At 41.6% G+C, this 26,035-nt stretch overlaps 2 protein-coding genes across 2 annotated transcripts in view; both read left to right on the plus strand.

The window, feature by feature from the left end:
* Positions 1–942: 942 nt before the first annotated feature.
* Positions 943–26,035, plus strand: part of LOC131325429 (WD-40 repeat-containing protein MSI4-like) — a 64,141-nt gene continuing 39,048 nt past the window's right edge. Inside the window, exon 1 of the mRNA XM_058357691.1 lies at positions 943–962. The gene's annotated coding sequence lies outside the window, so the exon portion shown is untranslated. The remainder of the gene's footprint in view (positions 963–26,035) is intronic.
* Positions 18,779–25,187, plus strand: LOC131325432 (uncharacterized). Its single transcript, XM_058357698.1, has 3 exons — positions 18,779–19,061; positions 19,209–19,284; positions 24,987–25,187. Exons 1-3 carry the CDS (start codon positions 18,795–18,797, stop codon positions 24,989–24,991), a joined length of 348 nt encoding a protein of 115 aa, XP_058213681.1. The 5' UTR covers positions 18,779–18,794; the 3' UTR covers positions 24,992–25,187.

Genomic DNA, 26,035 nt, shown 5'->3' on the forward strand with positions numbered 1-26,035 from the left:
CTTTTGCAAGGCTCACCGTGCTCGTTCCCGCCTGTCTCGCCGCGCTGGTGGTGGTGGTTTAATAATGGTATTTCCCGAAACTATTATCGATGACGACGATAATGATTTACTAGTAGGCGTAGGCTTCTTTTATGCAACCCTCCCCAGCAGCCAGGGTCCTCCTGTAATTGATTTGCTTTACCAGTTTCGTATTGGGTCCCCACGCACGGAGGAGGAGGAAGGCGTTAGCCATATGAAGGATTACCAAGGTTATACCGATTTCATTAACGGCCTCTTTTGCCTGTACACTGCAGATCGCGTGTCGGTTTGCAACTTCTCCACTCGTGAAATTATAGATCTTCCGGCCCCCCCAACGCGTCCTTTCCAAGAGTGTCTTCATTACCTCAGGTTCGATTCTACTACCAACGAATACAAGGTTCTCAAAGTATGCTCGGTGAAGTGCCGCAAGGATGAGGATAATGAGGAGGAGGGGAAAATCTTTACTTCGAATCCAAGTTCGACGTTCTTACTCTGGGCAGGGACATGTCTTGGAGAAGCCTCCATGATGCTCCGGCAATTGACGCGTGGAAGCGGAGCGCTTGCATTGATGGACGACTCTATTGGTGGGATCCTGCCGGACGTGAACTCGTTCATTTCAGCTTCAACAACGAGCGCTTTGGATTTACTTCCCGGCCACCAAGGACTGGAAGACATGTGGGTGAAATACATCAGTTTAGAGGCGATCTGGCTCTTGTTGTTGGGTTCGTCGTTGATCAGGCAATGGTGCTCCGGCTCTGGGTATTCGAGTCGGGCCTCGGTCAAACAATTGAAGACCACGGGGAAACACGAGACGTGAAAGCACATTCATGGTGTCTTCGCCACATCCAAGTTCCATATGCTATTGCTAACCGCGACCTCAAATTCCTTGTGAACCTCCCCACAGGGGAGGTCTTAATGACTGGCATAGAAGAAGAAGAAGAAGCAGCAGCAGCTGCCAATAGTAATAGCAACTCACCTTTCCCCATGCCTATTTATTCATACGATCACACTTGTCGAAAGTCCGAAAAATTTATAACCGGCAAGAATTACCCGTCTTCAAGACGAAATAAGCACTCCAGGAAGTTGGAAGTATTCTACTACGAGGAAGATATTATGCCGTTGGACCATTTGATCACCAATAAGTAACTTTTTATTTTCAAGAACCGCCATGTGTACTAGTAGTAATTCTGCTTCGCTTTTATCTTGTTGCTGAGATGCAGTCTACGACTCGATGTTCAGATCTTACGGTTGGCTTGCATTGAATTGTGCTTATCAAAGGAAGAGTACCACGCAAAGGTTACCCCCCAAACAGCAAAACGAAACGCATCACACCCATCAAAAAGAATTTCAAAACGTTATCATTGGAAATAACAGAATTTCAAAACATGCGACAAAATTTTCCAGTGCCATCGAATGCATAGTTATCTTCAATACTAGTACTGTTTTTTTTTTTTCCCCTGTTTGACATAGAAATTTCTGAAGTACTACTAGTAGTAATAGTATCTGTCAATTGTCATCCGTGTCATCAAACACACGAGCATAATCAATTATTCCAATAATAAAATTTGATAACACTACGCGCGGGGACACTCAAAATCTTGAAATCGCAGTAAGTCGATAGGAGATCACAAGATTGGCAATAAATGGTTTTTCAAACACCTAAGTCATGGCAAGAATGGCTTGCTCACTCTTTTCACATGCTTTTTCTTTAATTTCCTTCTAAATTGCTCGACATATCATTCTTTTTCCTGCAAACATGGTAACTTGTTCAATTCTAATAACCCCTTTTGGATATAGAGATTCCAAGACTGGAATTAATTCAGTTTCCTCTACAAGTTTTTTACTGTATGTTTTACTAGTAATTAGAGAAAAGGGAATTCAAGATATGAAATCTAACGCTATTAATTAAGTTTCCCAGATATATTGAAATCTTCCCAAAAACACAAATATGAACATACATATATATTATGCCATCAGATTTCAGTACAGAACCACTCTCTCTCCTCTCTTTTTTCCTAGATTGAGGGAAAATGGAAGGACGTCAAAGTGTTGCTAACGATGCCAATGTGCATGCTTGTGCTGCATGCAAGCACCAGCGAAAGAGATGTGATTTTGATGCTTGCCCCTTAGCCCCGTATTTTCCGGCCAGCAAAAGCGAAGAATTTCAAAATGTTCACCGGATTTACGGCGTTGTTGAAATCAGCACATGGGCTGCTGAAGTGTGGCTCCAATTCTCTCATTGGTCAAAGATGGCAGCCTTGGCAGCCTTTGTAGACTTCAAAAGATTTGCCTAAATCTTGAAAATCCCAGGCATGGGATTGCAGTAAATGAGCCTCTCGTGGCTCATGAATAGGGCTCCAGGTTTTGGCTATAAATTGGAGTCCTCTGCTTGGGGTTTGTATCTCTCTTGAGTGAGAGACCATTGAAGGAAATTGTGAGGTCTGTTTGCAGTAGAAATGTAGGTCAGAGATGAGAGAGTGTGGTGAGGTGAGAGACCTCACTTGTAAAGCTTCCTTTGTTTGAATAATTGCTCCGGTTTACCCCCGTGGATGTACCCGATTTTGGGGAACCACGTAAATCTTTGTCTCTGTGTTTGTGTGTGTGTTTGTGTTCTGGTTTGGTCCTTAGTTTCCGCAACAATTGGTATCAAAGCGCCGGGTTCGGGCTGCGGACATCACCGGAGGAGCACGGACAGCACGATCGGAAGAAAGCACGGAGCATGGCCTAAGCTGGGTTCTCGGTTGAGCCGTCTGAAAACTCAATCGGACCAGTAAGGGTTGTGCACCTCACTGAGACGAGTCTATAGGAGGTGACGGGGTCGAGTTTCGTCACCGGATGAAGGCTCGGGAGCCATTCGATCGCTGTGGGCGGAGTCGGCGACGGGCAGAGAGGCTGTTTTGAAAAGCCCGATATTGTGGTTGCTCGAATTGAAGGTTGGAGCACAGGGTCGGATGGGGCTTGAAGAGACGATCACAACGGTGGTCGGAACGTCGCCGGAGGTGGCCGGAGGAGCGAGCACGCGCCGGTCAAAGGTGGGGCGTGCGAAGCGCGTCAGATCTGCGCGCGCGCGTGGATAGCGCACGCTGGCCGCGGAGAGCACACGCTGGCGTGTGGAGAGCGTGTGCCAGTCAACGCCACATGGGCGGTCAACGCTGACTAGGCGATGAGTCAGCGGCCCAGTAAGCAGCCACGTCAGCGACCACGTGGCGGTGCCACGTCAGCAGGAATGTCCCATTTTGGTGACACGTCAGCAGGTCAACGCTGACATGGCAGTCCAGTCAGCGGTACAGTGGCTGGTCAATGGTCAAACTGCCAGTTTTGGTTTTTTGCGATTTCGGGGCCATTCGGACTCCGTTTTTCGCGTATGATTAGTCGATTTTGACTATCTCGACGTTCCGGACGCAACCGCGGGCTCCATTTTCGGATTGGGGGCTCCTAGGCCGGTGCGAGCGCTTAGCGGAGCAGACTTGCAGAGATCGGAGGTTGATCGAGGCAAACATGCGCGGAGCTAGTGAGCAAGGATACACTCGGGTTGGTAGTGACACAGGCGCTCACTAGTGCATTGGTTTGCGGAGATGATTGACAGTGATCGGAAGCAGTCTGGTTCAATCGGATTTTGTGCTCTGTGATTGGGCACGGTGCGTTCGGGGTTCAGTCGCGGAAGATCTGGTCTTGCAAGGAGACACTCGGTCAGTTGGTAGATACACTTCCGGTGTGGGGGTGGTGAAACTTCTGATGGCTAGCAGTGACACAGGCGCTTGACTAGAGGGGCAGAACGGGATTGACGAACGCGGATTACAGCATCCAGGGGGTGATGCGGGCGCTCAAGCAGCAGAGGAGCGCGGATAGAAATGGACTTTGCTGCGGATATCTCGGGATTGGGATGTGGAGCATCCGGGTTTGGATGCGGAGCACTCGGTTGAGGGGGTGCAATGTATCGGCGGTGTTGCCGATATGAGTCACGGATATCTAGCTGGGTTGTTTTAGCCTCCTCGTAGGTGATGTGTGAGATTATCTGGCGAGTGGAGCCTCTGGTGTGAGCAGGGGATAGCTGTGGTGCTAGAGTGGCGGATTGCAGTCGGACAACGCTGCGGATTCAACGATTACCCCACTCGGGTGTAGGGGGTGATTGTTGGGGTACACCCTTAGTGGGTGGATGTGACCACAGGGGATCACTTCCCCTTGTTGTATGAAAAGTGCAGTGTGTGCACTGTGTGTGTGTGAGTAAAGCTGAAGGTGGAGCTGCCACCGTTATTGGGGAATTTGATTTTGAATCTACTGCAGATCTGTCCGCTGAAGTTATTGGGAGTGAGTTTGATGGTGGTTCAAGCTCAGTCCACCTGATTCAATGTTAAGCACCTTCGGGGTGCATGCGCCTCTGGGGCGCCTGGCTCAATCGAGGTTGAGCATTTGGCTTGATGTGGGTCAAGCATCTGAATTTGTATATGAATCTGTTGCCGGGACTTTTGAGTTGTCGCACGACTTGTCTGAATCTTTTCTGAAGTTTACTCGAAGACTTCAAAAATCTGGCTCTTCTGTTGGTTTGTTCCGGTATTCTGAATTTGTTAAGAGCATCTGTTATCTGCAGTCAGTCTGTTTGTTTGTTCTGTTTTGAGAGCACTGTTGTTTGCTTCTATAGTTTGCTCTCTTGTCTCTCTTTGTTTGTTCGAGTTTGTAGAGAGTCTGTTTGTTCTGTTTTTGGATTGTATTTGGGGGCAGCATCGGACTTTTTGGAGAATTGTCGTCAAGGTGGAGATTGTTGAAATCAGCACATGGGCTGCTGAAGTGTGGCTCCAATTCTCTCATTGGTCAAAGATGGCAGCCTTGGCAGCCTTTGTAGACTTCAAAAGATTTGCCTAAATCTTGAAAATCCCAGGCATGGGATTGCAGTAAATGAGCCTCTCGTGGCTCATGAATAGGGCTCCAGGTTTTGGCTATAAATTGGAGTCCTCTGCTTGGGGTTTGTATCTCTCTTGAGTGAGAGACCATTGAAGGAAATTGTGAGGTCTGTTTGCAGTAGAAATGTAGGTCAGAGATGAGAGAGTGTGGTGAGGTGAGAGACCTCACTTGTAAAGCTTCCTTTGTTTGAATAATTGCTCCGGTTTACCCCCGTGGATGTACCCGATTTTGGGGAACCACGTAAATCTTTGTCTCTGTGTTTGTGTGTGTGTTTGTGTTCTGGTTTGGTCCTTAGTTTCCGCAACAATTGGTATCAAAGCGCCGGGTTCGGGCTGCGGACATCACCGGAGGAGCACGGACAGCACGATCGGAAGAAAGCACGGAGCATGGCCTAAGCTGGGTTCTCGGTTGAGCCGTCTGAAAACTCAATCGGACCAGTAAGGGTTGTGCACCTCACTGAGACGAGTCTATAGGAGGTGACGGGGTCGAGTTTCGTCACCGGATGAAGGCTCGGGAGCCATTCGATCGCTGTGGGCGGAGTCGGCGACGGGCAGAGAGGCTGTTTTGAAAAGCCCGATATTGTGGTTGCTCGAATTGAAGGTTGGAGCACAGGGTCGGATGGGGCTTGAAGAGACGATCACAACGGTGGTCGGAACGTCGCCGGAGGTGGCCGGAGGAGCGAGCACGCGCCGGTCAAAGGTGGGGCGTGCGAAGCGCGTCAGATCTGCGCGCGCGCGTGGATAGCGCACGCTGGCCGCGGAGAGCACACGCTGGCGTGTGGAGAGCGTGTGCCAGTCAACGCCACATGGGCGGTCAACGCTGACTAGGCGATGAGTCAGCGGCCCAGTAAGCAGCCACGTCAGCGACCACGTGGCGGTGCCACGTCAGCAGGAATGTCCCATTTTGGTGACACGTCAGCAGGTCAACGCTGACATGGCAGTCCAGTCAGCGGTACAGTGGCTGGTCAATGGTCAAACTGCCAGTTTTGGTTTTTTGCGATTTCGGGGCCATTCGGACTCCGTTTTTCGCGTATGATTAGTCGATTTTGACTATCTCGACGTTCCGGACGCAACCGCGGGCTCCATTTTCGGATTGGGGGCTCCTAGGCCGGTGCGAGCGCTTAGCGGAGCAGACTTGCAGAGATCGGAGGTTGATCGAGGCAAACATGCGCGGAGCTAGTGAGCAAGGATACACTCGGGTTGGTAGTGACACAGGCGCTCACTAGTGCATTGGTTTGCGGAGATGATTGACAGTGATCGGAAGCAGTCTGGTTCAATCGGATTTTGTGCTCTGTGATTGGGCACGGTGCGTTCGGGGTTCAGTCGCGGAAGATCTGGTCTTGCAAGGAGACACTCGGTCAGTTGGTAGATACACTTCCGGTGTGGGGGTGGTGAAACTTCTGATGGCTAGCAGTGACACAGGCGCTTGACTAGAGGGGCAGAACGGGATTGACGAACGCGGATTACAGCATCCAGGGGGTGATGCGGGCGCTCAAGCAGCAGAGGAGCGCGGATAGAAATGGACTTTGCTGCGGATATCTCGGGATTGGGATGTGGAGCATCCGGGTTTGGATGCGGAGCACTCGGTTGAGGGGGTGCAATGTATCGGCGGTGTTGCCGATATGAGTCACGGATATCTAGCTGGGTTGTTTTAGCCTCCTCGTAGGTGATGTGTGAGATTATCTGGCGAGTGGAGCCTCTGGTGTGAGCAGGGGATAGCTGTGGTGCTAGAGTGGCGGATTGCAGTCGGACAACGCTGCGGATTCAACGATTACCCCACTCGGGTGTAGGGGGTGATTGTTGGGGTACACCCTTAGTGGGTGGATGTGACCACAGGGGATCACTTCCCCTTGTTGTATGAAAAGTGCAGTGTGTGCACTGTGTGTGTGTGAGTAAAGCTGAAGGTGGAGCTGCCACCGTTATTGGGGAATTTGATTTTGAATCTACTGCAGATCTGTCCGCTGAAGTTATTGGGAGTGAGTTTGATGGTGGTTCAAGCTCAGTCCACCTGATTCAATGTTAAGCACCTTCGGGGTGCATGCGCCTCTGGGGCGCCTGGCTCAATCGAGGTTGAGCATTTGGCTTGATGTGGGTCAAGCATCTGAATTTGTATATGAATCTGTTGCCGGGACTTTTGAGTTGTCGCACGACTTGTCTGAATCTTTTCTGAAGTTTACTCGAAGACTTCAAAAATCTGGCTCTTCTGTTGGTTTGTTCCGGTATTCTGAATTTGTTAAGAGCATCTGTTATCTGCAGTCAGTCTGTTTGTTTGTTCTGTTTTGAGAGCACTGTTGTTTGCTTCTATAGTTTGCTCTCTTGTCTCTCTTTGTTTGTTCGAGTTTGTAGAGAGTCTGTTTGTTCTGTTTTTGGATTGTATTTGGGGGCAGCATCGGACTTTTTGGAGAATTGTCGTCAAGGTGGAGATTGTTGAAATCAGCACATGGGCTGCTGAAGTGTGGCTCCAATTCTCTCATTGGTCAAAGATGGCAGCCTTGGCAGCCTTTGTAGACTTCAAAAGATTTGCCTAAATCTTGAAAATCCCAGGCATGGGATTGCAGTAAATGAGCCTCTCGTGGCTCATGAATAGGGCTCCAGGTTTTGGCTATAAATTGGAGTCCTCTGCTTGGGGTTTGTATCTCTCTTGAGTGAGAGACCATTGAAGGAAATTGTGAGGTCTGTTTGCAGTAGAAATGTAGGTCAGAGATGAGAGAGTGTGGTGAGGTGAGAGACCTCACTTGTAAAGCTTCCTTTGTTTGAATAATTGCTCCGGTTTACCCCCGTGGATGTACCCGATTTTGGGGAACCACGTAAATCTTTGTCTCTGTGTTTGTGTGTGTGTTTGTGTTCTGGTTTGGTCCTTAGTTTCCGCAACAGGCGTAACCAATTTGATAAGAATCTTGCACTCTGTTCCCGAGCATCTCAGGCATAAGACCTCGGAGACCCTAATCTTGGAGGCAACGATGAGGAAGGAGTTTCCGGTGAGTGGCAGTCTGGCGGTCCAAGCGCAGGCCCGGGTACTAATACACGAGTACGAGAAAGAGCTCGAGTTTGTCAAGAAACAAATAGCCTTTTTCAAGGAGATGAAGAGAGTGATCCCGCATACGTATAACCATATCTATGGGTCTTGCCTCCAGCCACCACCAACGACAATCGAATCAGTACGTCTTTCTTTATTCGTGATATCCCGCCAATTTTAAATTTGTAAATTGTTTTTGGGAGTTAAATATATACCATGTAATTTTAATTCGTCGATCGGGATCTACGGAATTAAGATTTTTCTTCTTTCGTTACAGACAAGAGATGCAAATTTGGTGAGTGATGCAATCACTTGAGAGAACAATCATGAGTCAAGTGGGGAAGACACTGGAGAATTCGAAAGTTCGGATAGGCAGCGTTTGGATGAACTGATTGATTCTTATCACGCTTTTACCAACTTTGGGGTATTGGCAGAACCCAGGTTTGAACGTCGTAGTATTTCTTTTCGAGATTAGATGTCAGAGCAAGCTTGCGCGCACCTTGACTAATACCGAGACACTGAAGTTAACGCGATTCAAAGAGAAGCTTATTTTAAATGTTTGAATAAGTAAACTTCTTTTCCCGCGCCCGTGCATCTTCTAGGCTACATTAATCGAATTTTATCACACGATTACAAAATCTGTGCACGCGGGCAAAAAAAAGCACGTAATACTCATGCTGGTGCGGGTCCCGCCCTAGTATTCATGCACAGTATTTTTTCGTCGACCACTCTAATGTAGTAAAGTTAGAATTTTATTTATTCTCAAGTGTCCGGGCCAACTTACACTTGCTCAATCATGGGGGATTTCATTTATTTGATTTCAATATTACTAATTGCGGCCATCATAATGTATGCCCATGTATAGATAATTTCCTAGCTACTGGAGAATTTGATTTGTTTAAAAATCATATAGTGTCTTGGTTATTAATGGTACAAATCTCTGAAATGTAACTCTAGATCCGAGGATTGTGGGAATTAAAGCATGGGCACAAGGAGGATTAGAGAAGGATACACCAATGGAATTAAGGTTTGCAAAGTCTTGTTAAAGAAGTTCGATAGTTCGGTTCGACACACAATAACACAGACGCAACTGAGTAACAACTGGCTAATAAAAAGAGTGATCTAAGAAACGACAACGGTGTTACTGGTGATTTGATCAGTTCAATCGATGGCCTTCTGATCTAGCTAGCGTCTAGCGGACATTGCACCTATGAACATCTTTTGAGATGATGTAGTTTCGATCTCATGTTGTTTGTTGTTAATTTTTTCCTTCCTTCGAAACTTGTTACTACAATTTTTTTGAGCGGTAATTCTGGATGGTGGGTGTAGGACCGCTGTTTTGAATTCATATGCAGGAGTAACATTCAATCAAGACGGAATGGATCCCCAATAGTAAAGGCAGCATGAGTAGTTTCAGAATCGACAGCAAATCATCAGTTTCTCGAAAAAGTATATAGTTAGAGATGATTGTTTTCATGATTTGAGAGAGAAGTCTCTGAAACATTCTAGGCTACAGTTGGGGCCATGGTGGTAGGTTGCTGTGCTAGTCTTCTCCGAGGTTTGGATTGCACAGTCGGGTTCAATAGTGGCTCGGCTGCAGAGTTGTTCTTCGGTTACCAAAAAAAAATAAAATTCTAGGCTACATGCCCTTTTTCTTCTTTTTCTTTCGCATGCACCTCATGTATTTATGGGGTCTTGAAGTCAATACATGGACAAATCTTCCGGTGGCGTCTCATGTAAAAAATATATGCATAAAAATAATAATTTAGTAATTTCACATAGATAATAACTAAAAAAAGAACATGAGGATAAAATAGGAGTGTGGAAGTTATTCTTTTCACAGTTTAAACAATCTTTAAGAGCATCTCTTTAACAAAATTGTGTGGCCCGTGATCTCTGGTTCGAATCCTTCCTCCGCTAGTTCAGTGGTCTCCTAGCCTTCTCCACGCAGCCTGCACAGTGAGCGCACGACTAAGACCTGGCCGGGGGTTGCCCGGCAAGGCCCTCCGGCGAGAGGATAAGTATGTGTAGGAAGAGAGTAAAGAGATTAGGGTTTTGAGTGGGTATTCGCGTGTAAGAATGCGTACCTCTGCAGAGGCGTTATCCTTCAGTATTTATAGAGTCTCCTTGACTTGCTCTCCAAGCACAGGCACGTGCCTTGCATGGGTCAGGCGACGTCATCGTGATGCCATCGAACAAATCTGGTAACCGCTTTTGGGGTGAGCTGGTGATAAGCACCCGAGAATGTAATGTAGGGTGCGCTAGTATCTAGTTTTAGTCTAATTTAATTACTTATTAGTTATCATTAACGTGTTTGCTCGTATAGTGTTCTAGTTCTATTTTGTAGGTAAATTGCCACAAAAGGAGTGTTCGTTGCATAAGTCATGTCTTTGCCCGAGCAGAAGATGATTTGCCCGAGCAGAAGATGTTTTGCCCGAGCAGAAGCATTTTTGGCCCGAGCAGAGCCTGTTTTGCCCGAGCAAGAGGAAGGACAGCCAGGGCAGAATTCTGAGCTATTGAGCTCGGCATCGATGGGATGCCATTTGTTACATCGATGCCGAGCCCCTTAGTGGTCCAGTCTCTTATTTAGCTCGGCATCGATGGGATGAAATGCTTTACATCGATGCCGAGCCCCATAGCAGAGCTTTCTAAGGCCGTTGCCATCGATGCCGAAGGGTTTAAGGGCGAATTTTCAGAGCATCTAAGGAATATTCCAGGCGCGGAGCTTAGAAGTATAAAAGCTTATTTCATTGTTAAGTAAAAAAAAGTAGAGTAGATAGAAAGTAGAATTAGATTTGCTTACCTAATTTTAGATCTAGATCTAGATTCAAATTGTTCTTGAGTGTTCTTATTGTTTTTCATTTTTCCAGCACTTATCTTTTAATTTTCTGTCCTTAGTTGTTACTTTTTGATATTGTCGCCTTAATTAAAGTTGTTTATCTTCTCCCGATCTATCTTAATCTCTAATTTTCTTCTAGTCTTGTTATTTCAATTATGTCAAGTAGATTTTTGCTTGCTTTTATCTCTCTAGATATGAGTGAGTAGTTTCAAGGGTTAGGTCATGGGATGATTAGCATCTCATGACTCGGGCAAAAATTGCATTTTGCACTCAATAAAGCTTTAAACTTTGATTTGAAAATTGATGTGGGGTTCGGATTTGTTTGTCAAATCACCGAGGTGTTAACCTCTTTGATCATGTGTAGGTGGGAGCTTCGCCTACCCACCACACATGATGCTTAGAGCTCTTTCGCACGAGGTATTTGCCAAATGAATTCTAGAGCTAACTTGATTCTCAAATTATTTTATTTTCCGATTTGAGAACTTTAACCGAGTATCTTGAATTGTGTAGTTGGGTGAAAAGTGTGATTTAGCTCGGGTCTTGGGTGTTAATAATTCCTAGACCTAACCTATCTTTTCCCTAGTTAATTCCTTTTTAATTTAGCCTTTTATTTCCACCGTTTAAAGTAAAACAAAGTTGGCTGTCTAAAAGCCGAAAGCCCGTACTTCCATCTACAAATCCGAGCAAGCCATATAATTATTCCCTTGGGTACGATCCCGGATTTCCGGTTTATTATGCTTCAAACGACGTGTTAAACCCTACGCTTAGGGTATTATTCCGCATTATTATTATCATCGGAGCGAAACGAAGCAGCTGGCATGATCCATGTGCGCCCTTGATTATCCCATAGCGTAACCGTCTTCGCACATGGGTGGACATGTGGCCGCGCAGGTGGCCGAGCCCAGAGGTGTGTGTTGGTACGCCTAGCCCGAAGGGAAGCCGAGCACGAAGGGAACCCGCGTTAGGCGTCAGTCTGCGTGGCCGTCCCTAAATGGTAGCCGAGCTTGGCGTAGATCTTTTCTGTTTGTCGGACACAAGGTAAATCAGCCGACGACTAACATGTCTCGGCTCAGGCCGAGCATAGATGAAATGGGTTAACAGCCTTTGCAGAGGCTGACGACGTCAAAAGGAGTAGATGTGGTCCAAGGTGGAATCATAATTAAGCTCGGCCTGCTACAAAATCAAACCAATTTTGTATCCTCATTGCACTTAAATACGACTATAAAACCGTTGGTGCCAAGTGTCCTGGTTTTGTTTGACAAACCTTGTGTTCTTTTCTTTTTTATAAATATTTTTGGTTCGCTCTCTTGAAGGAATTAACTTACTCATAGAAAGAGCATTGCAGTACTAATAGCGTAACGTAGGCCCAAACCTGAATTGATAGATCCTTATATAGTTTCAAATCGAAACTGTTATTCTGATAAAACAACTTTGTTCGGTTGCCAATTTAGTTTTAGTTTTAGTTTTGCTTTCAATCATTACCCTATATATTTCTCCAATTATTACCCTATATCTCTAATTATTAATTTCATTTCTCTCTCTATCTCTCTCCAATCATTACCCCTATCTCCAATCATTACCCTATTTCTCTCTCCACCCACTACCAAAACTAAACTAAACTAAACTACCAACCAAACATAAACAATTTACCCAATTGGTTTGCCCAAGTGGGAATTGAAAAAGAAAATTAAAGGGCTTGCCCATTCAAGAAGACGCAAGTACGAATTTCACGAAGGCCAAACATTCTAAGTCTCGGGATCACTGGAGGTTTGTCCGGCTGTTAATTTCAAGGTCCCGAAATTAGTCGATGTGAGGACAAAATGACCCGTACACACTGACGACTTCAGGATTTTGAAAACGTGGGGTCATTCATAAGCATAAATTCTCTTACTAATTATAAATAGAAAAATCAATAGTAATGACAGTTAATAATTGCATCCGATAGGATTTCGCCAAGTGGTGCCCTAACACCTTTCAACGCCACATATTTTTATAGTGTCCATACACGTAGCGGTGAACTTGATGAAAATGTGTAGTGTTTAGAAATATTAGGGTACTTCGTAGCAGTGACCCGAGACCATTCAATAGTAATTTTTTACAAAGGTGAGGTGGGTTTCAATTGTGGAAATAATCTAATTGGGTGTGGTCATCAAATTGTGATGGGTTGATAAAACTTTTAACCGAAGAGGTTGGATTTTAAGCGAGGAAATAATCAAGTGTGTTGTCATCATCAAATTACAATGGTGTCAATTATTATTAATTGGAATAAAAAATGCACCCTACGGGATAGCCCTTCACTTCGTAGTGCATTGGCACTCTAATGGAACCTTGGTCCGACTTTTTGCGGTTACACCAATGAGAGGAGGATGGATAAGTACGGAGAAATTTTTGCTACACGGGTGTGCTACTCGGGCACCACGTCAGTCGTATCCTATTTGCACCCAAAAATTTCTATGGTACGGCTGACGTGGTACTCGTGTAGCATATCCGAGCCATCTGAAAATGCAATCAACGGCTTGGATTGAAAGGTACCGAGCGGATTTAAAAAAGAGAGAGAGAGAGAGAGAGAGAGAAAAGAAAAGGAAAAGAGCGTTACAATCCGAGCTGTTAGTTGCATTGTCTTGACCACTTGAATGTGCTGCACGGATACCACGTGGTACCTGATTTGCAACAAAAAATTTCTCCTATTTTCACCCAAAAAAATTTCGTACGTGTTTGCTCCAGCGCGATGGGCGGTAGAAGGAAGCAGAAGCACCACTGATTAACTAAGTAAATGGAGACCGGATCAGGTTAGCGAAAGAGGTGGATATGGGATAGTCACCTAAAATTATGGCTCGCCACAGATAATCGAATAGAGACGTCTATATATAGTTGGGAAAAGCTCATAAAAATTAACGTAAAAGGCAACTCCAGACGTCTTTCGGACTATGAGCCTCTCAAGAATGGAGGGTGATGGACCTCTGGAGAATGGAGGGCGATGGACCTATGGAGAATGCTCAAAGCTCTGTGGCGAGTAGTAAAATTATTGTGGATATGCCTTTTCGGATTTTTATTCAAATTCTTTTGGACATTGAATTTGAGTTCAATCCGGTGACTCTTGGTCTCCTTGCTTGTTATATGTGTTATATATGTATATCTGATTATAGGGCGCATAAATTAAACTTTGCACTTGAAATCCCTAACCGGGGTTTGCATAGTTTTGGCAATCATAAGGAGGAGGGTCGGTTGTGTAAATGCCATACCATACGCTAGACGTGGACCTCCAGCAACAAACAAGGGAAATGGGTGCAATAAACGAAGGAAGTGGATCTCTGGCGACACAAAGAGAGCCGCCAGTTGATGACATTAGGGATGTAAATTTTGTGGCTACAACTACTGAAGGCCAACGAAGACCGCAAGTGCTAGAGACACACATCCCAAAAAATGTTGGATCCACACCTCCTGCTACAGAAGTGTTGGAGAACTAGGGTTGTTTGGGAGCCTCAATTTTTGGCTTTTTGCATTTTGCTTGTGGAGTTTTTGATTTTTTCGATTATGATCAGAATGTGTTTTGAATCTGGTAAAGTGTTTGGGAGATATGTGCCAAATGTATTTTGCAATAGAAATAATGTTTGGGAGATAAATGATGAAAATGAATTATGGGTTGATTTTTTACCATGTTACCTTTGGTTCTTATTATGGTATTATAACATGTATAAATAATGTTTTTAGCCAATTTTTTAAATTCATATTGTGAGATATGTTTATTTTTTCTTAACAAAAATTTGTACATATCCCTTAATTGAAAGTCTACAAATTTTTTTATTTTGTCATTTAGAATTAAGAATCAAATATTTCTAGCCAAGTAATGGCAAAAAATATAACGATTAATTCCTTAGAATAAGATTAAACTCAAATCCAAAAAAAACACTATGAATTGTCAGTAACGCAAACATATTCAGGTATTTTGGTTATTACCCAACTAAAGATGAAAATATCTTTTATGTGTGCGTATTTTGACGATTTGATTGAACTATATATATAAAAAGTAATCACTTATTCGATTCCTGTAAAAAAAAAAAATGGAACACAATTTTTTTGTTGTTCAAGTGGACGTGACCTTTGAACAGCCGGTTGTTTTATATCAACCTGTGAGGTTTTAATTGGATATTCTTGCACTGTTTCAGATACCCAAACAAATAGAAAAAGACAGAGAAAAAAAACAAAAAACAGAAGGAAAATGAAACAATAACCCTCCTCAAGAAACCTCTGTATATGTCTATATCAAACATCGGATTAGTGCTGTGCAGTATTGTGCATAGCACGGTGCTGTGAACCTCCGAGCCGTCGGATCAATCTCATTTCGACAACCAACGATCGAGAGTCGTTCATTGCCGAGATGAGATTTGAGCCGTCGCGATCCGACAGCTCAGAGGTGCGCAACATGGTATTACGCATACCACTGCTCGGTACCATCCCCCAATGGATCTATATCACATCATGGAGGTCCCTCCGTAGTGCAAACTAGCTAGAGGCTTCGATCGGCAGCATCCAACATGAGTTTTTTCTGCCGATACACTAATATTTCCCAAAAAATTCACCAAAAAATGTAATTTTCTAAACATTTTGTAAAGTAGTGCAAAACACACTTCATGTATGCATTACCCTAATTGCGTATACAGAGATTGCATGGTATCTAAATTCACGCAAGCAAATAGCGCATTCGTCAAATGTGTTTTTTCAACCGGGTAGCGCATTCTCCAAGTGCTTTTCTATGGCAGGTGCGGAGAAGACTTCAGGGTGGCCGTGGGATAGGCCCACATAGTGGTGGCGCAACAAACACTTATTGTTTTCTCAAAAACTTGGCCAACCCGCTTTGGTGATAGAAAAGCTCAAATCATGGCGATGAGTAAATTTTGTACTTGCCTAAGGATGAAGGTGAAATTGTCAGTCATCAAGGTGCACGAGAGCTGTAAATTTAAGGTTTCATATTTGCACAAAAATAGTGAATTACTCAAAAGAAATTGCACAATTCGTTCTCAGAATCCCTACCCAACACTTGCATATAATCTAGAAACAAGTGGTACGGAACCGCTCCCAAACACCCTCTTAAAAACAGGAATGGGGGATGTTGCCAAGCCCAAGCGGGTGTCGGGCGGCCGATCCGACCGTTCATCTCGGCAATCGACGACTCAAATCTTTACTGAGCAATGAACGATTCAAATCTGTATGCACTCAGATACAATCCGAACTGTCCATGTCAAAAGGAACTGTTGGATGCCGCTCGGCACCCGCTCGGCAGCATTACCGGGTTCCTTGAAACAGGAGGCTTGAATCATCAGCTTAGAAAAGGACTCCATGCCACACAAGCATGGGGTGACGATTTTTTGCGCGGTGGGTGTGACGACCGATCTAGAGATTAGAAAAGGACTCTCTATCTCTCTATGTCGTTTTGTTTGGTTTGTATGGGGATAGTTTTAGATTTTGTGGTGATTGTGGTTGGGATGATTAACCTAAAGATGGTCTCGTGGACCTCGTGGTTCTTTGGCGTCTTTCTGTTTACGGCCAGGACATTGTCCTGGGTTGATTTTTTTTGAGGGTACCGACACAGATCGAAATGTGGAGCCTACTTTAAGATTTGATGCAAATGATTCGATCGAGCCCTTCATTAATTGCAAAATAATCTTTCAAGTGGCCTGGTAAAAATTGAGCTCAAAAGAATAATTGTGAGTGCTTCATACAATGTTCAAAATTTTCATTTATGATCCTAAATTCTAAATTTTGAAGAGAATTTGACAATTGGATCAACAACTTACACTCAATTAAGCAGAATTTTTCCGATTTTTTTTTTGAATTTATTGACTGGCTTGAAAAATTTGTGTGAGACCCCGAAGTGGGCCCACATGTCAATTTATGCACCATCGGTGCGCTCCCCAATGATACCAATTATGATTTTTTGTTGTAATTTTTTTTTGAACGGAGATTTTTATTTTTATTTTCATTGGTTAAAAGAATTTATGCTGCCTCAAATCCCTCCACAACCCATCGTATTAATTTTCTTGTCTATGGTAAATAAATTCGTATCCTCATTGCACGTAAGTACAGCTACATAACCGTTGGTGCCAAGTGTCCTGGTTTTGTTTGACGATTCTCCAAGTTAAACCTTTGGTTCAATTTTTTGTTTTCTAATATTTTTAATTGGTTCACTCTCTTAAATGATACTCATAAAAAGAGCATTGCATTACTAATAGCGTAACGTACTATACAACACTAATCAATCCGTGCCACAAATTTTCAACACAGGCCCAAACCTGAATTGATAGAACCTTACAGTTTCAAATCGGAATTGTTATTTTCTCATAAAACAAAATCACTACTATTCCATGGGATGCGAAAACAATTAACCCAAGTGGAAATTGAAAACCTCTTCAAAAAAAAAAAAAAAAAGTGGGAATTGAAAAGAAAATTAAAGGGCTTGCCCATCTAAAAAGACGCAAGTATGAATTTCACGAAGGCCAAATATTTCAAGTCTTGGGGCCATTGGAGATTTGTCATGCTGTTAATTTTGAGGTCCTAAAATTAGTTAATGTGCACACAAGTTAACTTGTACACTGTAGCGAGACTCCAAGGTTATTAATTTATTATACACAAAAAGCACATGGGATTACCAGATCAGTCAATTTCCATAGTCCAATTCCTAAATTTCTATACATAAAAATCAATTCCAATTCCTATTCCTCTAAATTTCTTCAACACAAAAACTAATTATCCTAGCTTTCTATACAAGAAAACCTATTCCTATTCTATATAAAGCTAACATGGTAAATACTTTAATTACCCTAATTTATCTTCGTAATTTTAAGTACTTGAAATATTTTTTGAAGATGATAGCTTAGTTCAAAGCAAACCATGGTTTTAAACTGATACCGATCCGTATTTTAATGGTTTGGATTGGTTTGGTTCTACGTCTTTTGTGAGTTGGTTTGGTTCTCAAAATTCCTAATCCGTAGTTATTGATTTGGTTCTTGGTTTATTATAAAACTAAACCAATTCAGACTATGCTCACCCCTAATTCATTGGCATAAATTCTCCTACTAATTACAAATAGAAAAATCAATAGTAATGACAGTTAATAATTGCATTTGATGGAGTTTCGCCAATTGGTGCTCTAACACCTTTCAACGCCACATAGTTTTGTGATGTCCACACATTTAGTGGTGGACTGATGGAAATATGTAGTGTTTAGGAATATTAGGGCACTATGTGGCAGTGCTCCAAGACCACTTAATTATTTTTTTTACAAAGGGTGAGGTGGGTTTCAATTGGGGAAATAATTTAATTGAGTGTGGTCATCAAATTGTGATGGGATTGGTAAAACTTTCACCGAGGAGAGGTTGGATTTTAAGTGAGGAAATAATCTAACGTGGTATCATCATCAAATTCTGAAGGTGTCAATTATTAATTTGGAAAAAAAATGCGCCCTCCGAGATAGCCCTTCAATTCGTAGTGCATTGGCGCTCTCATGGAACCTTGGTCCGACTTTTTCTGGTTACACCAATGAGAGGAGGATGGGTACATAGGGAGAAATTTTTGCTAATCGGGTGTGCTATCCAGGTACCACGTCAATCGTACCCTATTTGCATATAAACTCCACAAACGGCTCGGATTGAACAGTATCAAACGGATTAAAAAAAGAAAAGGACAAGGAAAAGAGTGTTACAATCCGAGCTGTCAGTTGCATTGTTTGGACGACTCGAATGTGTTGCACGTATACCACGTAGTACATGATTTGCAACAAAAAATTTCTCCTATTTTAACCCAAAAATTTCTCGTACGTGTGTGCTCCAGCGCTATGGGCGGTAGAAGAAAGCAGAACACCACTAACCAAGTAAAATGGAGACCGGATCAGGTCAGCGAAAGAGGTGGATGTGGGATAGTCACCCAAAATTATGGATCGCCACAGATAATCTAATAGAGAAGTCTATATATAGTTGGGGAAAGCTCATAAAAATTAACGAAAAAAGTAATTCGAGACCCCTTCCGGATGATGGTAAAAACTAAAAAGCAATTCGAGACGCCTTTCGGACGATGGAGCGATGAACCACTGAAAAATGCTCAAAGCTCTGTGGCAAGTAGTAAAATTTTTGTGGACGCCTTTCGGACGATCGACCTCTGGAGAATGGAGGGCAATGGACCTCTTAAGGATGCTCAAAGCTTTGTGGCGAGTGGTAAAGTTTTTGTGGATACGCCTTTCGGATTTTTATTCAAATGCATATGTGTTCTTTTGGATATTGAATTCAAATTTAATCCAGTGAGTCTTGGTCTCGTTGCGTATTATTTATATATGGATTATAGGGCGTGTAAACTAAACTTCACACTTGAAAGCCCTAATATATTAGTATTAGTATTAGATGATAAAAAGCGCTACAATGTTGAACGTGATAAATTATGGTTGCAGATGATTGGGGTTTGCATAGTTTTGGCAATCATAAAGAGGAAGATCGATCGTGCAAACGCCACACCAAATGCCGAACGTGGACCTCCGGCAACAAACGAGCGGAATGAGCATAAGTGTAACCTCCCCCGACTGTCGAGTAGCTTTCGTTCATACGCACGAGGATGGAAAACAATGAAAAAAAGTTCATATTGTAACTGATGCACTAGGACCCCAACCCCTTGGTCGATTTTGACCCTTTGGCTTGTTTATGTTTTTTCCATATAAAGTGGGTTTCAATAAAGAAAAAACTTTGCTGTATGATTTTGTTCAAAAAAGGTGATCCACGATATATGCCTGACGATAAACGAAGGAAGTGGGTCTCCGGCGATACAAAGTAAGCTCGTTGGCAGATGACAGTAGGGATGCTAGTTCCGAGGCTACGACTACTGAAGGTCAACGAAGACCGCAAATGATAGAGAAGTACATCCCAAAAAATGTTGGATCCACACCTCCTCCTACAAAAGTGTTGGAGAACTGGGGACTCTTTGGGAGACTCAATTTTTGGTTTTTTGCATTGGACTTTTTGGTTTTTTGAATTATGATCAGAATGTGTTTTGAATCTGGTAAAATGTTTGGGAGATATGTGCAGAATATATTTAGCAATAGGAATAATGTTTGAGAGATAAATGATGAAAATGAATTATGGCTTGATTTTTTTACCATGTTACCCTTGGTTCTTATTGTGGTATTATAACATGTATGAGTAATGTTTTTACCCAATTTTTTAAAGTCATATTGTGAGATATGTTTATTTGTTCTTAACAAATATTTGTATCCCTTAATTGAAAGTCTCCAATTTTTTATTTTTTTTTGGTCATTTAGGAATTAAGAATCAAATATTTCCAACCAAGTAAAGGCAAAAAAGAAAACAATTAATTTGTTAGAATAAGATTAAACTCAAATCCAACTAAATGCACAAAAAAAAAAAAAAAAAACGATGAATTATCAGTAACGCAAATGTATTCAGGTATTTTGGCTTTTATGTTTCTGTATTTGGACGAGTTGATTAAAAACTTATTTGAGTCAAAAAAAAAAAAATTACAGTGGGGGCCCGTGCCCCTGGTTGACCTACATTGACTCTACTGGGATCCCCTGCGCTGCAACCAAAGTTGGTGACGGGAAGAGAGCCAAACAGACAAGAACAATAAGCTAGTTTTGAGGATAACACTAAATATGCATTGAATTTTCCTTAAGTTAGGAATATGGCCATATTGGGTTTCTGTAGTGAAAAAGTTGATCACTAAAAGTATATTGGACGTTCCAGATTGAAACGATTTATCACCTCTCACACCACTACTCTTTCTCAAAATCAAATGGGACGGTCAGGATGCGCCGAGCGGATATCACATAATACCCACCCAACACCCATAAATTTCTCCTGCCTGCCGTTTCCATCTATAGCAATTATCCCCTACGGATCGAAGTCAAGATGGCCGAGTTGGTCTAAGGCGCCAGTTTCAGGTACCGGTCCGAACAGGAGGCTTGAATCTTGAGCTTAGAAAAGAACTCTATGCCACACATGGGGTGACGATTTTTTGCGCAGTGGGTGTGACAATCGATCTGGAGATTAGAAAAGGACTCTCTCTATGTCGTTTTGGAATTGGGGGATGGTGCTATGCATTGGTGTGTGCAGCACCATGCTGCGCACCTCTATGCCGTCGGATTGTTCATCCGACGGCTCGGATCTCATCTCAACAATGAATGACTTTCGATTGTTGGTTACCGAGATGAGATCCGAGCAGTCAGATGCACGAGCCGATAACTCGGAGGTGTGCAGCACGGTGCTGCGCACACCACTGCACAGCACCAACACGAAGTCCGTCGTTTTGTTTGGTTGTATGGGGTGGTTTTAGATGTGTGGTGATTGTGGTTGGGATGACTAACCTAGATGGTTTGTGGACCTTGTGCTTCTTTGGCTTCTCTGATTACCAGGGCATTGTCCTGGGTTGATTTTGTTTGAGGATACCGACTCGGATCGGAATGTGGAGCCTATTTTAGGATTTAGTACAAACGATCCAATCGAGCCCTTCATTATTGTAAAATAAATTTTCAAGTGGCTAGGTAAAAATTGAGCTCAAACGAATAATTGTAAACGCTTCATTCAATGTTCGAATTTTTCATTTACGATCCTAAATTCTAAATTTTGAAAAGAATTTGACAATTGGATCAACAACTTACACTTGATTAAGCAGAATTTTTTTCGAATGTGTTTTGAATTTATTGACTGGCTCGGATCATTTGTGTAAGATCCCAAAGTGGGCCCACATGTTGATTTATGCACCATCGGTGCACTCCCTGATGATACCCATAGAATTATGATTTTTTGTTGTCTTTTTTTTTTTTTGAACGGGGATTTTTTTGTTTTCATAGGTTTAAAGAATTTATACTGCCTCTAATCCCTCCACAACCCATGGTTTTAAATTTTTTTCTATGATAAATAAATTCGTATCCTCATTGCACGTAAATACAGCTACATAACCATTGGTTTCAAATGTCCTGATTTTGTTTGACGATTCTCCAAGTTAAACCTTTGGTTTTTATTTTTATTTTTTCTAACTTACTCATAAAAAGAGCATTGTAGTACTAAGACCCCGTTCCAGAAACCTTCTTAAAAAATAAACAGCTTATTTCACATTTTCAAACTCAAAAATAATGTAAATGAAAAATAAATTTTTAATTTTTTTTGCATCGTATAAAAGATCTCAATGAGATCTTTCAAACAAGATCCATAATGTATATTTTTAGATTTCAATAAACCCCTCATTTTTGAGCTTGAAATTGCCTTCTTAAAAAATAAGGGCTTTTTTCCGTTTCCGGAACGGAGCCTAACAGTCCTTTTGGACGGAGGAATAAGAAAAAAAAGAAAGTGGTGTGTTCTCTTTTATTATTGAGAAAAGAAAAGAAAAGAAAAGGGTGTGATCTCTCTCTCTCTCTCTCTCTCTCTCGGCGACGCACAACCACTCATCCGATGACGATCTAACGAGGGGTTGGATCACACGCTCTCCTTTCTTATGGAATCTCGTCACTTTTGGCGAGAAACGGAACTGGTCTTGGGAGGGATTCTGGTCTCTCTTCGTCTCACACCCTCTCTCGCCTTGTTCCCCTTCCAAACGAGGGAGATATTGAGTTATCTCCCCATCTCTTTTCTTCTCACGCGAACTCTCGGATACCAAACAGGCTGTAAAAGCGTAACGTACTATACAACACTAATCAATGCGTGCCACCAATTTCCAACACAGGCCCAAACCTGAATTGACAGATCCGTACAGTTTCAAATCGAAATTGTTATTCTGATAAAACAAATTACTATGGGTGTTCGGACAAATAAGTCAAAGTGGCTTATTTTTTGTCCTTATTCAAATTTTTTTCGTATCACTTGGCTTATTGTCATTTTTTTTGGAGATTATTGCATCTTCACGACAAGAGGAATTTAAAAAGTAAAAAATTTTGACCGAAATCCAATTTTTTTGAATAAAGACGAAAAAATTGGCTTATTAATTTTTTTCGTCTTTATTCAAAAAAAAATTGGATTTCGATCAAAATTTTATACTTTTTAGATTTCTCTCGTCATGAAGATGCAATAATTCCCAAAAAAATGAGGATAAGCCAAATGATACGAAAAAAATTTGAATAAGGACAAAAAATAAGCCATTTTGGCTTATTTGTCTAAACACCCAATCACTACTATTCCATGGGATGTGAAAACAATTAACCCAAGTGGTTTGTCCGAGTGGGAACTGGGAATTGAAAAAGAAAATTAAAGGGCTTGCCCGTCTAAGAAGACGCAATTACAAATTTTAGTTAATGTGCGCACAAATTGACCCGTACACAGTGGCGACTTCAAGATTTTGGAAACGTGGGGTCTTTCATAAGCATAAATTCTCCTACTAATTATAAATAGAAAAATCAATAGTAATGAGAGATAATAATTGCATTCGACGGGGTTTCACTAAGTGGTGCCCTAACACCTTTCAACGCTACATAGTTTTGTGGTGTCTATAGACTTAGCAGTAGAAATATTGGAGTACCACGTGGCAGTGCCCCAATACCATTCAATAATTTTTTTACAAAGAGTGAGGTGGGTTTCGAGAGGGGAAATAATTTTCCGAGGAGAGGTTGGATTTTAAGAGAGGAAATAATAGTGTGGTGTGTCATCGTCAAATTATAATGGTGCCAATTATTAATTTGGAAAAAAAAAATTACGAGTAATAGTTAGTTTTTTTTTTCGACCCCACGACTAAACACTGTGATGTCCCCACTGCACCAAGGCGCCCTATGGGACAGCCCTTCAATCCGTAGACTAGTTTTGGATTAGTAAGTCAAGTGACATTTTTTTGTTTTTATTCAAAAAAAAATTTGCATTTATTTGTTTTGCGTTAAATTTTTATGATTTATTGATTTCTCGTTGAGTGAAATCAGAAAAGTAAAAAAATATGATCAAAACTATAATTTTTTGAATAAAGACAAAAATTAGTCAATAAAACAACTTTTTTTTGTCTTTTTTGGAAAAAATTATGAGTTTCGATCAAATTTTTTTAATTTTCCGATTCCTTTTGTTGAGACGAATCAATAAATCAAAAAAATTTGATGCGAAAGTAACAAATGCGATAAAAATTTGAATAAAAATAAAAAATAAATTACTATTCTACTTTTTAAGCCAAATCAGCCTGTAGTTCATTGGTGCTCTAATGGAACCTTGGTCCACTTTTTGTGGTTACACCAGCGAGAGGAGGCTGGGTATGTACGGAGAATTTTTCTATACGGATGTGTTATCCGGTTACTACGTCAATCATATCCTATTTGCATCCAAAAATTTATCCGCAAATAGGTATGGCTTACTTGGTACCCGTATAAAACATCCGAATCATCCAAAAATACAATCGATGGCTCGGATTGAAAGGTATCGAACGGATTTTTTTTTAAAAAGAAAAAGGAAAAGAGTGTTTCAATCGGAGCCGTCGATTGCATTGTTTTGATGGCTCGAATGTGGTGCACGGGTACCGATTTGCAACAAAAAATTTCTTCTATTTGCAACCAAAATTTTCTCGTACATGTGTGCTCCAGCGCTATGGGCGGTAGAAGGAAGCAGAATCAGCACTAACCATGTAAATGGAGACCGGATCAGGTCAGCGAAAGAGGTGGATGTGGGATAGTCACCCAAAATTATGGATCACCACAGATAATCTATATATAATTGGGGAAAGCTCATAAAATTATATTAACATATAAAGCAACTCGAGACGCCTTTCTAACGATGGAGTGATGGACCTCTCGAGAATGCTAAAAGCTCTGTGATGAGTAGTAAAGTTTTTGTGGACGCCTTTCAGACGATGGACCTCTGGAGAATGGAGAGTGATGGACCTCTTAAGGATGCTCAAAGCTTTGTGGTGAGTGGTAAAGTTTTCGTAGATGCGCCTTTCGGATTTTTATTCAAATGCTTATGTGTTCTTTTGGATATTGAATTCGAATTTAATCCGGTGAGTCTTAGTCTCATTGTGTATTATTTATATATGGATTATAGGACGTGTAAACTAAACTTCGCACTTGAAAGCTCTAATATGTTAGTATTATTAGATGATAAAAAGCGCTACAATGCTAAATGTGATAAATTATGATTGCAGATGATTGGAGTTTACATAATTTTGGCAATCATAATTAAGGAGGAGGGTCGATCATGCAAACGCTGCACCAGACGCCGAACGTGGACCTCCGGCAACAAATGAGGGGAATGAGCATAAGAGTAACCTCCCCCACGACTGTCGAGTAGCTTTCCTTAATAATTAAGGCGTATATATGCAAAACAAAGGAAAAGAATGAAAAAACATATCATACTGCAACTTATGCACTAGAACCCCAACCCCTTGGTCGATTTGGACTCTTGTGACATGTTTATGTTTTTGCCATACAAAGTGGGTTTCAATAAAGAAAAAATCTTGCCGTCTGATTTTGTTCAAAAAAGGTGATCCACGATATATGCCCGACGATAAACGAAGGAAGTGGGTCTCCGGCGACACAAAGTGAGCGAGTCGACTAATGACATTAGGGATGTTAGTTCTGAGGCTACAACTACTGAAGGCCAACAAAGACCGCAAATGATAGAGATGCACATCCCAAAAAACGTTGGATCCACACCTCCTGCTACAGAGTGTTGGAGAACTACTGTTTGGGAGCCTCAATTTTTGTTTTTTTGCATTTTGCTTTGGACTTTTTGGTTTTTTGAATTATGATTAGAATGTGTTTTGAATCTGGTAAAATATTTTGGAGATATGTGCAGAATATATTTAGCAATAGGAATAATGTTTGGGATATAAATAATGAAAATGAATTATGGCTTGATTTTTTTACCATGTTACCTTTGGTTCTTATTATGGTATTATAACATGTATGAGTAATGTTTTTACCCAATTTTTTAAAGTCATATTGTGAGATACGTTTATTTGTTCTTAACAAATATTTGAATCCCTTAATTGAAAGTCTCCAATTTTTTATTTTTTTTTTGGTCATTTAGGAATTAAGAATCAAATATTTCCAACCAAGTAAAGGCAAAAAAAAAAAAGGGGTTAATTTTTTAGAATAAGATTAAACTCAAATCCAACTATAAATGCCAAAAAAAAAAAAAAAAACTATGAATTATCAATAACACAAACGTATTCAGGTGTTTTGGTTATTACCCAACTAAAGAGGAGAATATCTCTCATGTGTGCCTATTTTGACGATTTGATTGAACTATATAAAAAGTAATAACTTATTCGATTCTAAGTAACAAAACAAATGGAACACAATATATA

The sequence above is a fragment of the Rhododendron vialii genome, chromosome 5a (assembly GCF_030253575.1).
Source record: "Rhododendron vialii isolate Sample 1 chromosome 5a, ASM3025357v1".
Lineage (NCBI taxonomy): Eukaryota > Viridiplantae > Streptophyta > Magnoliopsida > Ericales > Ericaceae > Rhododendron > Rhododendron vialii.

Bases quoted from the DNA above. Each gene is read 5' to 3' on its own strand.
- LOC131325432 (XM_058357698.1), top strand. From the start codon at position 18,795: ATGATGGTAAAAACTAAAAAGCAATTCGAGACGCCTTTCGGACGATGG. The intron at 19,062-19,208 runs GTGAGTCTTGGT...TTATGGTTGCAG, and splicing joins TTGAATTCAAATTTAATCCA to ATGATTGGGGTTTGCATAGT.